At 38.2% G+C, this 15,380-nt stretch overlaps 1 protein-coding gene across 1 annotated transcript; it reads right to left on the minus strand.

Moving 5' to 3' along the window:
- Positions 1–8,610: 8,610 nt before the first annotated feature.
- On the minus strand, positions 8,611–14,035 carry slc35b2 (solute carrier family 35 member B2). The gene is made up of 4 exons (XM_028040851.1): positions 13,786–14,035; positions 11,052–11,239; positions 10,801–10,961; positions 8,611–10,484 (listed from the first exon to the last, which is right to left on the minus strand). Exons 1-4 carry the CDS (start codon positions 13,803–13,805, stop codon positions 9,558–9,560), a joined length of 1,296 nt encoding a protein of 431 aa, XP_027896652.1. The 5' UTR covers positions 13,806–14,035; the 3' UTR covers positions 8,611–9,557.
- Between the last annotated feature and the right edge of the window lie 1,345 nt (positions 14,036–15,380).

Consider the following 15,380-nt stretch of genomic DNA (forward strand, 5'->3'; position numbering starts at 1 on the left):
ATACAGAAATTGAAGTGACTTGTGTTTTGTTTTTGGTTTGTTTTTTTGTCCTGAAGTGTTTCTACCTCAACCCCCACAAATGTTTGACAAATCAACTTGCTGAAAAGTGCTCCATCTGCACCTCAAGCCTGCCTTTCCTCAGTTCTCGTCAGTGGTCCTTTTAACTGAATTGGGGAAAGGTGATTGAGAACAGCATACCCACATGGTTTCTTAAAACCATTGGGACCTGGATGACATGTAATTGGAACCATGATTTATACTTGCACATAAAATCTAAGATAAAAAGACCAGTTTGTTCTCAATCACAGTTGTTATGCAGCAGGACAACCCCAAACTGCATTTTTCTCTTTTTTTTGTAGAAGAAAACACATGATCTGCTTTGTAACTGTTTGAAAAGAAGTTAAAGGACATGAATGCTTTCTGGTAGCAAATACTGGTAAATTTGTAAATGCACTGGTTAGCTTATTTTCACACCTTTGCACTTGTATAACATGGCAACATTTCTCTTCACCTTATAATGGGGAAAAAAATCAGTTATGATTTTAGAGAAATCTGAAAAAGCAAAGCATAAAAAGGTACACTAAGCACAGATATCTTGAAAGTATGAGACATATGCTGCGTTTTTGAGGGGGAAATGTATCACCTACAGGTTTCCTGGAAGTCATGTGCTTAAAAAGTGTGAGGGGGTGGCATCGGCAGCTTTTCTGCTACTGTCAGTAAAACTGACATGTGGGTGTCTCTCCCTCCTCAACACTGCAGCTCACATGTGCCACAGTCAGAGTAGCTGCGGGGAACTTCAGCTGTGTCATTTAAGGAAAGAAGGACTATTTTTACACTTCCTCAAGCTAAGATTTTAGCTGCATGTGACTGGCATTAAATTTCACAGCTATTGTTTTAAAAGACTATTGGGGAAAATATATTGGAGCCTATAAAAAAGTTAATGTACAGCTGCACTGAAGCAAAAAGAAAACTCTAATCCTCTTGAGTTTAATTTGACCTCAGGAAAATTAGATCTCCTCTGTGAAGCATTCAGAGGTTCGTTAGAGAACAAGCAGCGTCACGAAGACTGAGAAACAAAGAAGATATCTCATGGATAAAGTTAAGAAAAAGTTAAAAACAGAGTTAAAATATAAAATAATATTCAAAGTTTGCACTTTATAGAGTTTAGATGAAATAAATCAGAATGGCCCAGTCAAAGTCCAGATCTCAATCCTACTGAGAATTAGCAGCAATACTTATAAATTTCCTCAACCTGTTTCAGTCTGAGCTGGTTTGTGAATAATTGAAAAAATATTTCAGTGTCTAGATGTGCAAAGCTCTGAAAAGATGGGCAGCAAAATGTTACAAAGTATTGATTCACAGCAACTGAATACACATGCAGGCAACACTTTAGAAGTTACCGAAAACAAATATTTATTTTAAAAAGTTCATAATAATCCATGATTTTCCTCCATTTTACAGTTATGCATTGCTTTTCTATCAATTAAATTCCCATTTAAAATGTTCATGGGTATAGTATTAATACCAGAGGTGGTTAGTAACTAGCTATATTTACCTGAGCAAGTACTTTTAGGAGTAGTTTTACTGCACCTTCCTTTTTACTATTACTTTAGTAAAGTTATTATGAAGTATCATTAAGCCTATTTGAGTATAATTTCTGGATACTCTCCCCACTGTGAGTAACTTCACTGAATGAAGAACAAACATACTTGGACAAAAAATGCTTTCACTTTAGTTTTCAGAATAACCAGAATTTGAGCATCATTTTATATTTTTTAGTTTGTCTGATGACATTATGAAATATTAAATCTGATTTTACTTTTTCTTTTATTTCGGTAAAAGTAAAAAGCTCCTGCAAGGGTCCACCCTGGGGAGAGACCCAGTTTAATAAAATGCCTCTCAATTGTACATTCTCTAAAGATTTTTCACAATGTCCTTCAGGTAACTATTGAGGAATGTCCCCACAATTTATCTGAATCGGTTCTACTTACAAATATCTATTTAAAGAAATTCCCAAAAGCTTCCAGGTCAGCTGGAAGTCCTAGGGTTTTACAAATTAGGCATTTGGGAACCTTTACAGTACTTTCTGTGAAGCTTTCCCAACATTGCATGTAACAAACAACTTTACAGAAAGTTCTTTGAAGGCTGCTAAATCTAAGATCTCAGGGGAAACATGTATGTATCATTACCTGAATGTTTTCTTTTACAGGAAATGAGCTTTAAAGTAACCTACTTTTAAAAAAAAAACGGGCGGCTTACTGGATGACATATAAGCAACACTCATTTAAACCTGTGCTTTGAACTTTAACAGGTTTAAAATCAATACAAGCCGATGACACACAGTGAGGGTTTTGTTGGTATCTATCCGTATTTGTGGTCTCAACATTTCCGGAAAAGAAAAAAAAAACAGATCAGTGGATCTGTTTTTTTTTCATTGCATCTCACATTATCAGTTTTTGTTTGGTGACAAATATGAAGAAGTCTTTCTGTTCTTGGCAGTGGGTCAAGATTGAAAACGATGAATCACGCAACATGAAAGGGACATTTTATCAAATCTCTCTGCTGAAGTCGAGTGCTACTGGAAACAATCTCAGTGAAAGTCATCACGAGTCAACATGTACTTCCATTTTCATTCAGTTCAAAGGTGAAATGCTCAGACCTGATTTTCCCTCCATCACTCCCCCTTTCAAAACGGAAGACTTCCTGTGGAAATATTCGAGTCTCTTGTGTAAATCTGTTCTCAACCACAAATGCAAATTTAAATATTTCAGAGTGGGGGGGGGTCCTGGTGTGTCAGTGGGCTTTGAGGTATAAATGCATCTTGTGACCTTTGCAGTTCTACGTGTCTGGTAATGCAGCTAAGTCACCTTTAAATGTGGCAACCATCAAACTAAATGCCTCTCGTTGGCGAGTCTTTCAGTCTCTATGATTAATTTCTGACATATTTTGCTTAGCGTCTCTGTGTGCCTTTGGCGTGTGTCATGGTGCCATCGATTACTAGTTACCTCTATTTCACAATCAACGATAACTCAACCGCAGAGAGTTACAGTCATGAACAGAGTTACAAATACAGTCTCAAGAAGATAAGGTGAAATTTGACATCATATCCGGCATGCCAGCGTGCTATCAGGTTTCAATGACATTTAAAAGGCTCAATGTGAGCGTAAACACAGAACTACTACTCATGATCTGAAACATTTCTGCTACGTCAGGAGGTAGTGGGTTTGACTGAACCTCGTAAACACTCGACAGGAACAAGATTGACGCCCACATCAAGAAGACATGAGCTAGATGAGATGATAAAAAATGGCCTGCAGAAGAGAATTTGAGCCCTGCATCATGAGGTATAAAATGCAAACACCCACAGTAACCTTTACCATGAGCTGAAAGCGGGTGAACAATAACATGTGGTCTGTCACTCAGTGTTTATTCTCCACTTTTACTCTACAGCGTTGCGTGACGGTGTTGGAAATGCTGTGGTTCAACTGCTGCTAAAAGAACCAGTGTGTAGGAATCTTTCAGCATTCACGACCAATAACACTTCCACTTTCCGTGTGGGGAGAAAAGTTACACATGTGGAAGTGAGAAAATCAGTGTGCAATATCAAAAATGGAAAGTAGCACCATTATGGTTGGGGTAACACGCCTGCTAGCACTGGTGTGAAATATTCAAAAATGGCTTGTTCAAAGACTTTACCTGACAACAACAAAACTACAGTGGATATGAAAACTCTACACTCCCTTGTTGAAATGCCAGGTATTTGCAAAGTAGAAAATATAAAACCAGAAAAAAGTGTCTGAAAATGTTTCCCACATATAGTGTGGCATACATGTACAATTCAACAGAAAAATAAAGAAATCTGACAAAACGTAAAAACTAATCATTTGAGTCATTTGTTTATTTAATTCCATGTTATTTTCTCAATTGTTCATTTAAGTTTTGCAGTTGTTTACAAATGATGGAAATAATCCTGATGTGAAAAAGTGAGATTTGCATCTTATAAACATTTTCATGAATGATAGAAGTTCAGTAGCAGAGAGTCCTGATAACTGTAGCTAAGAGAGACAATGGCAAAGATGAACATTGTCCAGTTAGTTGGTGAAAAAAACTTAAAGCTCTTACCAATTATGGAAGTAAAAAGCTAGCTAGCTAGCTAGCAAGGGTATGTTAGCAGTTAGCTAGCAGTAGCTGCAGCCATCTCGATTCGCAGAGTGCAGATGTCAGCTTGTGACTCAAACTTTCATGTAATAATAAAGTCCAGCGAGAAAAAAGAAGACTACATAAAATATACAAGATTAAATAGATGTGCCAGAAAAAAAAAAAAGACGTACAATTAACGTAACAAAAGCTAACTTATTTTATAAATTAATTAAAAACAGTTTAAGACCTGAAGTTTAGATACATTAATTTAAGGCTTTTTAAGGATGTGCAGACACTCTTGGAGCAAACCATGTTTAATTTAAGAAGCTAAGTCATAATTGTAAATATGTACAATTCACAGTAATTTATCTTAGTTGTCGTCTTGAAGCATTATAAAATAAAAACACAGTATATCATAGAAACATGTAAAATGTACAAATCTATTGTGGCACAGTATTTTGTTTAAGATACTGTGAGTGTGACATTCTGTACATATTTGGCCATTGTGCACAGTTCCTATCTTGTTTGTTGATCATTTTTAAAACTGTACCTTGATAGCTCAGCCATTAAGAAACAAGACCAACTTGATTTCTTTCCACACATTCAGTGAGCAAGTATATCGACAAAACTGGAAACTGGTCCAACTGGTTTAAAAATCCCTAGACGCACATAACTCAAACTCTATGCGAATGTAATTTTTTTTGTTTAGCACTCAAATTGGGTTTCTTTTCATGTAGCAGATGACTAAAATAAATTCCTGATTAATTTAGGTTGCTCTTTGTGACTGTGGTCTTACAAAAGCCTTGGAGGACAGATTTCTTAAAATAGTGAAATACAGTCAAACCACAACAGTCTTTTTATTGCTCTTAAAGCAGTTAAAATATTTTAAAATGCACAGAAATAGCCTTTAAAGCCACACCCGTCTGAAGCAAAACGTTCACTACCATATACAGCAGTGAAAAATTACTGATTTGATCTGTTTTGACTTTTGTTTGTGTAACTGACATGTTTTAGAGAATTAAACACATTTTAAAATCAGAAGACAAGCAAGAATGTTCTGAGTACATTAAAAAAAAGTTGTGAAGCTATGATTTTGTCATCTAAGAGGAAGAAAATGTATCCAAACCAACTTCTCCATATGTGAAAACTATTAACCAGTCTTGTTAAATCATGAACTAACTTGTAATTAACCACAATTTTGGGCTGGATTCATTTCACAACCCACACCCTGGCCCAATTTCTGAGCAGAGAAACAAAGTCGCTGGCATCTATCGGTCTGGAAAGGGTTGGAAACTGATTTCTAAGGCTGAGGAACTTCAGTGAACCACAGTGAGAGCCATTATCTACAAATGGAGAAAACAGAACCAAGCATAACAAAAGAACCACGGATAACATCTAAAGCACTGCATGACTCATTTGTCTTGATTATAATCCAGCAATACAACAAAAAAACTGGACAGAAATTAAGCGCAGTTGCAAGATGAAAACCACAGCTGACCAATAAGAAAACAAAAGCTTGTCTCATAATTACCAAAAACATTACGATGATTCCCACAGCTTAGTCAAAGTCTGGATTTTAAATACAATTGAGATGCACTGGCATGATCTTAAATAGGTCGCTCCTCTTTGAAACCCTCTAATGTGGCGAAATTAAACAAAATGTCTTCACGGTGGTGCAAAGACTTGTGGGAAATTAGCACAAACGCTTGGTGGAAGTCTTGTTTGTATTACACTTGGTGGAATGAAAAGGGTTTCTTACATTTCATTTTTCTCCTGTCCACCAGGCTAAAGTGGAAGGAGTTATATCTCCTACTTGTAAATGTTCCACTTCTACCTTTATTAGCTGCTTCAGTGCTTGGGATTGTTTTCCAGTGTCTGAGCCAAATGAACAACAGTTTGTGCATCACTACATTTACTTTGTTCTAAACAGGATTAGGATATTTTAGGAGAAAAAAGGTAGAGTGGAAGAAAAGAGATTTACAGATTGGCTGGTTTGACTGGACAGCCAGTCAGAATATTCTGACAGGGTCCTCAGAATAACGTTTTGACAGCTACATTACTGTAGAGCAGCTAAGTCAAAAGAAATACAGATAATCTAGAAAAGAAGCTCCCCATATAAATAGTTCATTCTCCTTTTACTCTGTTCTTTCCTGGCTAAAATATCATGTTTTTCATTTGTTTACATCATAAAAACTAACTTGGGGGAGACAAGTTATTCCATAGGGCCCTTAAAATATCCAATTTTCACCCAAATAAGTCACTGCTGCTTATTTTTTACACAACCACAGCAAGGCGAAAGGTACTAGATAGTTAAATCAAATGAGCAAAGCTGCTCAGACCAGACAGAAAAGTATGACGATCAGCTGCATTGTGCTTGAATTTTATTATTTTTCCAGTCATTTGGCTCCGTAGTAAATTAAAGGATAACTGGGCTCAGCAGGGAGGGCTTTTAAATCCCTAGGTAGGGTGCCATTCCATCTGGTCTCCAAGCTACTGCTTTCTAACAACCTCTCTCTCTTTACAGTCTCTTCTCCTCACTGAACACATCTCTATATATTTACCTCATGCACACATTCAAGCTGGAGACATTAATAATAAAACTTCTTTCTTGGACGACCACTCTACATAATATCACTCTCCAGTGACATTTTTATTTTTATTTTACATCATTTTCAACTTTCAGAAATGGAAATGAATGTAACTATCTTCAGATGCAAGCCTTGAGGCAACTGAAAGGGAAAAGTGATAAAGATGATGATGTGTGACCTCTAACCTCTCCTCCAGAGAAGGCACTGTTGAAGATGAAAAGATTATTTCGGGAATCTCCGGATTAATTTAAGACAGCTGTATAATTCATGGTGGCCAATAAAGAGTCAGAGTTCTTGGTTTGGTTGTCCCTGCAGTCAAAGCGAGAGTTCAAAGTGACTGGTCCACCAGGGGCTGAAATCAGAGGGCAATGTGTCTGTGGTTTCTCTTCCATCTGACCTTTCTTGTCTTTTGGTAACTCATTTGAATTATTGAAAAGAGCACTGGAAATGCTGTGACGATGATGCAGCGTTACATTAAACCTTCTGAAACAAGAGGAGCTGGGGGATTTCCCCGCTAGCATCTTCAGATTAATGAACAAGGGGGAAACGCTTTCTCACACTTCACAGTCAAACCCGGTCTTCAGTTTGATTTTCGGTGAATCATAAGAATGGATTGGTTAATGCATCCGTGCAACATGCAAAGAGCACTTCAGACGTATTTTGAAAACAATTCTGGTTGGTGTCGCTTCGAATAAGAAAGAGTGGAATGAGTACAAAAAATATTGCCATGTGGAAAAGGAATTAAATTACTAATTTAAAGTGTCCTGAAGTCAAAATACAAATGAAGTGAAGTGTTTAATGAAAGTGTTGGGTCACCAATAGAATAATTGTACCTTTGATTATGGGTTTAAGCTAGCGGTTCTTCATCTGGTTGAGACTACAGTGATGCTTGTTGGGAGAGAACGTCACCAACAAATCATGAAGTTCAAACTAACCAATCTGAGGGGCTTTGCATTGATTTGGTGTGACCATCCAACCCCTGCAAACTAAACTCCCACCACATCATGACAGCACATACAGAGACAGATACAGTGCCAAACATCGCCCTTTTCTTGCCACACAAGTCATCTGTATGAAGGGGAAATCATCTCAAAATGTTAATTTACACGTGCTCAATAAGATCTCAAGTCTTTTAACAGTCTCAACCAGGTCTTCTTCCAGGCTTTTCCTGCTGCGCTTGAAGAAAAGTATGACCCTGCCACCACCACGTTTTACTGTAAATCTGGTTTCAAAAAGCTGAAATTTAGTCTCATCTGACTAGAAAACCTTACTTTATATTTGTTGTGCCTGTTGTGCCCTCTACGTCAAATTTGTCTTTGGGGAATAAAAGTCAAAAGTGCTTGCCGGCCAAAAAAAAAAAAAATTTTAAATTAAAATGTATTTAAGAAAAATATATTGTAAATTTGTGATCCTCTTGATCTAAAAAACAAAGACTGGAAGAGGAGAAAACTTGGAAAATCTCAAAATTTCCATGGGTTATCTATCAAATTTTCAACTTTTTAAGTTCAGAAAATTTCTAGTTTTTTTCCTAGAGAATTTCTGATAGTAATCTCAAAATTTCGGAGTTTTTTTTTCTAGAATATGTACTTCTTTTTCCTCCTATCAACAATGGCCCAACTACACCATCACAGACTTCTGACAGTAACTGTTGGTTTCATTAGTACGGGGAGGACAGTAAAAATGTACCCCAAATGTTTTCTGATTTGTAAAATACTTAACAGTTACAATCTGTAACATAAAAATTCTTATGAAACACATTCAAATGTTTGGTTGTAAAGTGACAAAAGGGATCTGAATACTTTTGTGAGGCGCTGTGTTTGTCAGCGGTGTGGTTCTCAAGTCTGTGTTCCCTTTAAAAAAAACAACCCTTCACCAGATCATGTCACGTTAATTTAACAGGTTTTATTATTAATCCATTTACCAAAGAAAAGTAGTAGAATGATAAAAAACAAGTACAAGTAACATTGCATTTCCCTTGTGTGCATTCTGACCTGAAAACTACAGTAACCTCACGTCTTTGTGACAGTGTTCATCCAAATATTCACATAAAAACAAACCAATCAGTCATTTAGAAAAGAAAAAAAACAGACAAGCTCATTGGAAAGAAAATAAGACATATTTACATGTTTTTTTTGTTTTGTTTTTTTGACCAGATGTTTTAAACTTAAAACCAAACTAAAAATAAAAATGCAATCAGTGCTATGATGTCTAATTAAAATTATGTACTTTTTACAGTCCATTTGTTATTTCCCCCAAATATGATAATGGAAGCTGCTGAAATATTGGACAAGTTAACAGAACTGCATCTAATGTGTTTACAAAACTGTGGATCCAGTTTTAAAATATAAAATTTTACATAAAGACACAGACGTTTATTCTCAGCATGAAACTGTTTATATGGTATTTCTGTAACCCGGAGATAAATAAAGCATCTTTAAGAAAACGTTGACCCATTTAATGTTTTTTGGATAGCGTTGATTAATGCTGAGGCATACAGTTACCTTAAATTGGCTGCAAAAGCCACATATGGTGGTTAAAAGTAAAAAAACAAACACGTAATTCAAGAGGGATAGAGCTTCAGAGGCTGTTTGAAATGTAAGACAATCATATAGGCACTCGAAGCCTCTGACCATTTATGCTTTGTTGGCCCCTTAGGGGCATCTGTGACAGTCAAAACTCCCTTTTTTGTACCAATATCAACAAATGCAAAACAAACCATCCAAAGTAAAAGCATAAAAGAACTAGGAAACAAAATGCAAACAAACAAAAAGACAAATAGCACCACAGAAAACGTGGTCGTACTTCATAGTTTGGTGCGCCTCAGGAGCGCTACACCTTCTGCGGCAGTGACGACTGCCGGCTCAACTTCATGCGGCTGCGCGCGTAAACCCGCAGGAAAAGCGCGATGAAAACCACAGCGACGCCGAAGCCCCCGACGATGGTGACGGAGTGGCCGTAGAGGAAACAGGAGAGAAGAATGGCAAAGGCCTGGCGCAGCGTCATGATGATGGTGAAGACGGCCGCGCCAAATTGGTTGATGGTGTAGAAGATGAAGAGCTGTCCGCACGCCGAGCACACGGACAGCAGCACGGCGTGGAACGCAAACTCTGAGTGGCGCGTCATGAAGGCCAGCGACTCGAAGAAGGCACCCTGCTCCAGCAGCGAGCCGACGGTGAAGAGGCAGGAGAACAGGTTGACCCCAAACATCATCTGCACGGATGACATCTTGTACTTGAACAGATTGTCCTGCCAGTTGGACGTGAAGCTGTCGAAGACGATGTAGCCGACGAGGATGACGACGCCGCTGAAGGTGGTGACGGTGGATGGGTGCTTGCTCGTCGTGCTGGACAGTAGGAACATGCTGACGCCGACGGAGATCAGCACGGCGGTGAAGTACTCCCAGTACTCGTAGCTTTTACGAGAAATGAGCTTCCCCATGAGCATGACGGGAATGACCTTGGAGGCCTTGGCCAGGACTTGCGTGGGGAAGCTGATGAACTTCAGGGCCTCGTACTGACACCAGCTGCTCAGGATGTTGGAGAGTGAAGCAAAAGAGTATTTGTACATGGGCGCGCCGTGGCGAGGCTGCTTGAACAACACACAACAGAGTCCAGACACGGTCAGCGCCAGGATGCGGTTCATGAAGACTAAAAACTGGGAATCCTTGAACTTCTCGCCGTCGTGGTCTGGAGCTACGGCTCCATAGGAGCGAGTCATCACTCTCTCCTGGAGGACTCCCCACGTCAGATAAGAAGCCTAAGAAGAAGATGGCAAACTTTAGCTCATCAGATCTAGACCCAAATGTTAATTAGAAAAGAATGGTTAAGTGTGGCGAATTTGATGCTTAGTCTAACAAAACTTGTATGAAACTTGAATGTATATTTATTCTGAAAATTGCTCTGATTGTTTGGACAATTTAGTTTTAGTGATTAAGAATTATTTTTCATAAAGTGCAGCTTAGAAAGTCTGTGAATCCATTTCTTGCCCGTACACTGTGTGAGAAGAAATATGACGCAGTTTCATTGTTAGCTCCATGTTTACAGTGACTGTTGGTTCTGGGAGGTTCCCCTACCTGAAGTCCGGCTGCGCAAAACATTAACTTTATAGCCTGTTTGACTGATGAGCCTGAATCAGGCTCGTTCCTGCTTGAGACAGACACATCGTCCAACAGGCCGCTCTTGTCCTCGCCGCCAAACACGCAGGTCTTTATGAGCGGATAACAAAGTCCACTACCTGAACGTTAAGGGAGAGAAAACAAAGACATATTTCAAGGAAGGAATTAGGTGAAAAACAGTCTGTTCAGAGAAACCAAACGTCTCAAACCTCTGTCCAGGTAATTGGAGCGTTTGAAGTAACTAATGAGGAAATATCCCGGGACGATGATGGTGGCGTATCCCAGCATGTTGACGAGGAAACGGAAGAACCAGACATCGTGCCAGCTGTTCAGCAACGAGGGATCTTCTGCAATTACTGCGCAGGGGAAAAACAGGTGTACAAGTGCAGGCCAAACCCTAAAGGGGTGAAGGAAAGTGTTGTGGTTTAACAGAAGAATATATTATCCCAAACATCAACCGTGTAACTGACCATTTGTAAAATATATATCAGATTTTAAAATGAACATGTAAGCATTCTGTTTGTTTCATTCCCTGGGAGAACAAGTTGCAGTTTACCAGCTCATCATACCAACTGTTGAGCATAGTGGTGGCAGTATTATGCTGCAGGGCTATTTAAACACTACCGGATTGTACAAATCAACAGCTACATGGGTGTCCTAATCGACAGTGATCACAAATGGATATCAGATGGATAGAAAGTTAAAGTGCTGAACATATTTAGTCTACAAATAAAAACAAGGATCATGTAAGGAAAGGAAGTAATTTAAAACAATTTTAAAATTCTGCCAAGAAATTTAAATTAAATTCATCCCTTTGTTGCATGTATTTAAACTTTTCTCACTGATAACTGCAAGTTATAAAAAGCCAATAATTATAGAAATAACAACCTCAACATTTAATAAGGCAATGAGAAAAGCATTCACATTTTTGGTGGAAAAGCAGAATTAATTTTAGATACACTGGTAATAGGAAACAGTAATGAGCTTTAGGAAATGCTACGTCTTCACCTCAACTCCAGCCTCTGGATTCGTTGTTGACGCAACTCACTACGTCAAAAACCTCCTTCTGTGTACACTGTAATTCACAGGTGCGGTGGAATGAAGTAAAACCACGCTTAGCATGTGCCTAAGCCGACTACACTATAGTCTGTTTAATCAGAATATCACAAGCTGTCAAGCTAGTCACAAGAAAAAACAGCTCCGTCCTACATAAAGGTGATACTCTCGCTGCTGAGTGTAGAGTATCCTCTTCAGAAAGAGGCGGGCCCTCGCCTCCCAGGGGCCTGACCTGAACACAAGATCTCTTTGTGCACTGTGCTCTGGTCAACCAACAGCCCACTGCACCACGACCCGGCCTCTGAACAAGAAGTCCATTACATGGAGGAATGCAGCTCACAAGCTGCTGCACTCCAGAGAAAACACAGCCGAATTTCACCTGAGAGGGGAAGGAGTGTTAGATGTGTCCTGTGAGGGACAGGAGACACGCAATGAAACACGAGATGCGAGACGTAACTCTAATTTCTTGGCTCCCGAGGGAGAGGAATTAAAGAGACTTTCTGTGAAATCAAAAGAGCTTCGCTTATTTAGAGCAATATCTAAAAGTCTTTTTTTATTTCAATGTAAATCATTATTTCATGAGTATAAAACTTTCGGAAAATACATTTCCATACAGCTCTGGAGAAATCACACACTGCACTAGGCAAATGACTGAAGCTCTTGACTACATCCATTTGTATTTGTTTTCATCTATTTGCCTGTTTTCAAATTAAATTACCCCATCTTAGGCGTTTACTTGAGATCTGCATGGCTGCAGACAAACATCTGAGCTGAATGTGGGAACACCAGATGGATCACAGGAAAATTTGGCACCAATAAAACACATAGAAGCTGTTTGAGAAGAGAAGCCGAGCAGACTGCAATGACCTGATTCTCTTATTGAAGATCTCCTGCAATTTATTTAGGTCAAGTTGTGCTAAAACTCATATAGTCTGACTGATGAATTTAATAGGGAAGATTTTGACGTTCGATGTTGAGCTGAAATAGGAAAAGATTAATTGGAATCAGTATTTGATAGGATGTTATAGTAGGATTTACTAACTCCTCTTGTTGTTTATACTTAATATTCCAGTGAGCTGTGATAATATAACTCTCAATGACTGGTTGGCAAATTGTGTAGCAGTAAAACACACAACATGTCACAAAATTCAGGTTACTCATTGCAATTTTCAGCAAGATTTGCACAATTACATAATGTGGAGCCTATATGATGCATTGAAATCTTGGATTTTATCTTAACGTTATAGTTCCCATAAAAATATATCATGGACAAATACCTAATAGGACCCCTTGCAACTCAAAAACTTCATAATCTTTGTCACAAGTTATTAAAATTGCTAAATTACGCAAAACTTTAGCTAAAGCCAATTGAGCAGCTCAATTATTGGGCCTCTTGTGATGTCACCGACCCAAATAGACGAATAAAAGATTTTCCATGTTTCTGCTTAGAAAAAGTTTACATTTTGCAAAACCCTGCAGTGGAAAGCCATACCTTAATTGCTTAGCCGTGAATTTCTTGTCAGTGTACACTTGTTAGTGAGAAAAACACAAAAGCTGAATAATATCTTTAATACGTTTTGTCCACGTTTTTTATTTGCAAGTGCAAGCTTTTCAACGTGTGTAAATGTTTTCCCACATATTTGGAGGCTCCAACATTCACCTAAACAACATCTATTATCTCGAACATCATAAATACAGTAATTTATGATAAAATATTTAACCACAAATATGCACAACATCGTTAAACAGCGTACATGTTACGACGCCTCCTTATTTATTCATATTTGTTGTTGAAAAACACATCCTTAACTTGAGACAACTCAACTTATCCACACCTAAAACACAGCTCCGCAGGTCTTGCACGTCTGAAATAAAAAAAGAGGTTACCTCCACGAGAAAGAAGGCATTTTTCCCCCACTCTCAGTGGCCCCACACCCGGCTCTCAAACGTCTTCGCGGTGACGCAGCATGAAGCCACTCCGGTGGGATAAGACGAGATGTTTTAAAATGTTAGGACCTGTGTCTCTGCTCCCTGAATATCCGCCTTTAAGCCAGTTTTTTCCACTTATCATCTGAAGATGATGTGTACACTTCAACAGGAAAGCCTCCCTTCTTTTCTTTTTTTTTTAATGTACACCAGCAGGATGCCGGAGGTTGAAAACGTCCCCATCCCGCCGACACTGCATCCTGTTGGCCGGGAGAAGGTACTGCAAGCCAAACTCATGTATTCAACAATAGTAATGTCAGAAAAACTGTAAATGTAAGGAGTACAAGAAGGTTAATAAATATATATATTATTATATATATATATTTTTTTATATTAATATTTTAATGTGTACTTTTGTAATTTTAGGTTTTTGGTCCATTTTCTAGGAAAAACGTTTACTGTAGCTATGAAGTACTCCTGGAGCTAACTGTTATAATTAGAAATTTTAGTGTCGATTACTGGGACTTCCTATGGTACATAAGTACCAAGTACCAAATGGGTACAGCATTTTTGAATGTTTGCTTACAATAACCAATCTGAAAAGTTCAGAGTATGTAGGTACTCCTCTCACTTAATACATTTTTAGAAATGTGTTTTGCTGAAATTGTAGTTGCAAGTCATTGAGGGGATAACTGTAAGCTTTTCATGTCTAGTAATTCAAAATGCTGTTCCTTATTCTCTGTGAAATAGCCCGAGTTCAATAAGATTGGGTGGATAGTAAGGGATAGATAGACAACAATTTTGAAGTCTCGCCACACTTTTACTGAAGAATTTTAAAATGTCAAGATATGCTTTGATTTAAACTGTTCCATCGTAGCCGTGGTTGTGTGCTTGATGTTGTCATACAGGAAGATGAACTTATGCCCCAGTTTCAAGTCTATGCAGCCTCTAACAGGTTTTACAGTATCGCGTTGCTCCATTCATCTTATTTTTAGATTTTGTTTACCTTTGTTTTCTTTAACACACTGGTTTGACTTTTTTTAAAAAAATATCTTTATCCACAATTTACAGAATTGGGAAAACACTGTAATGTCATTAAATCCAACCTTTCAGACTAATTCAACATGATACATCACCTTTGTTTATATTACATATTCTGTCTATTCATGAGTGAAGAGATCTATAAGATCTTCATATCTTATTTATCTTCTTGTAACTCACGCACTGTCTTCCTGTCTGACTTTTCTGTTATGCTCAGCAGGGGTTTTACACCTCCTAAGGTTAGAGCTTAATATAAGACTGCATACACCTCAGTAGAACTCACAGCGGAACATTTTCCATGGAGCAAATTAAAAGAGAATATTGAGGGTGGTGCACAGAAGGTGGAGAGGTCAAACAGTAGGAGGAGATAAAGAAGGGTAGGTATGATTACTCAACCATGACCTAGTGAAGTGCCAGATTTTTCCACTGCAAATCAGAAAGCCTCACTGAGCTAACCTAGAATATCAAATACAAAGAGCCAGACTCATGCGCTACTAAACTGTGCAAACAATTTC

This window comes from Xiphophorus couchianus, chromosome 15, assembly GCF_001444195.1.
Source record: "Xiphophorus couchianus chromosome 15, X_couchianus-1.0, whole genome shotgun sequence".
Taxonomy (NCBI): domain Eukaryota; kingdom Metazoa; phylum Chordata; class Actinopteri; order Cyprinodontiformes; family Poeciliidae; genus Xiphophorus; species Xiphophorus couchianus.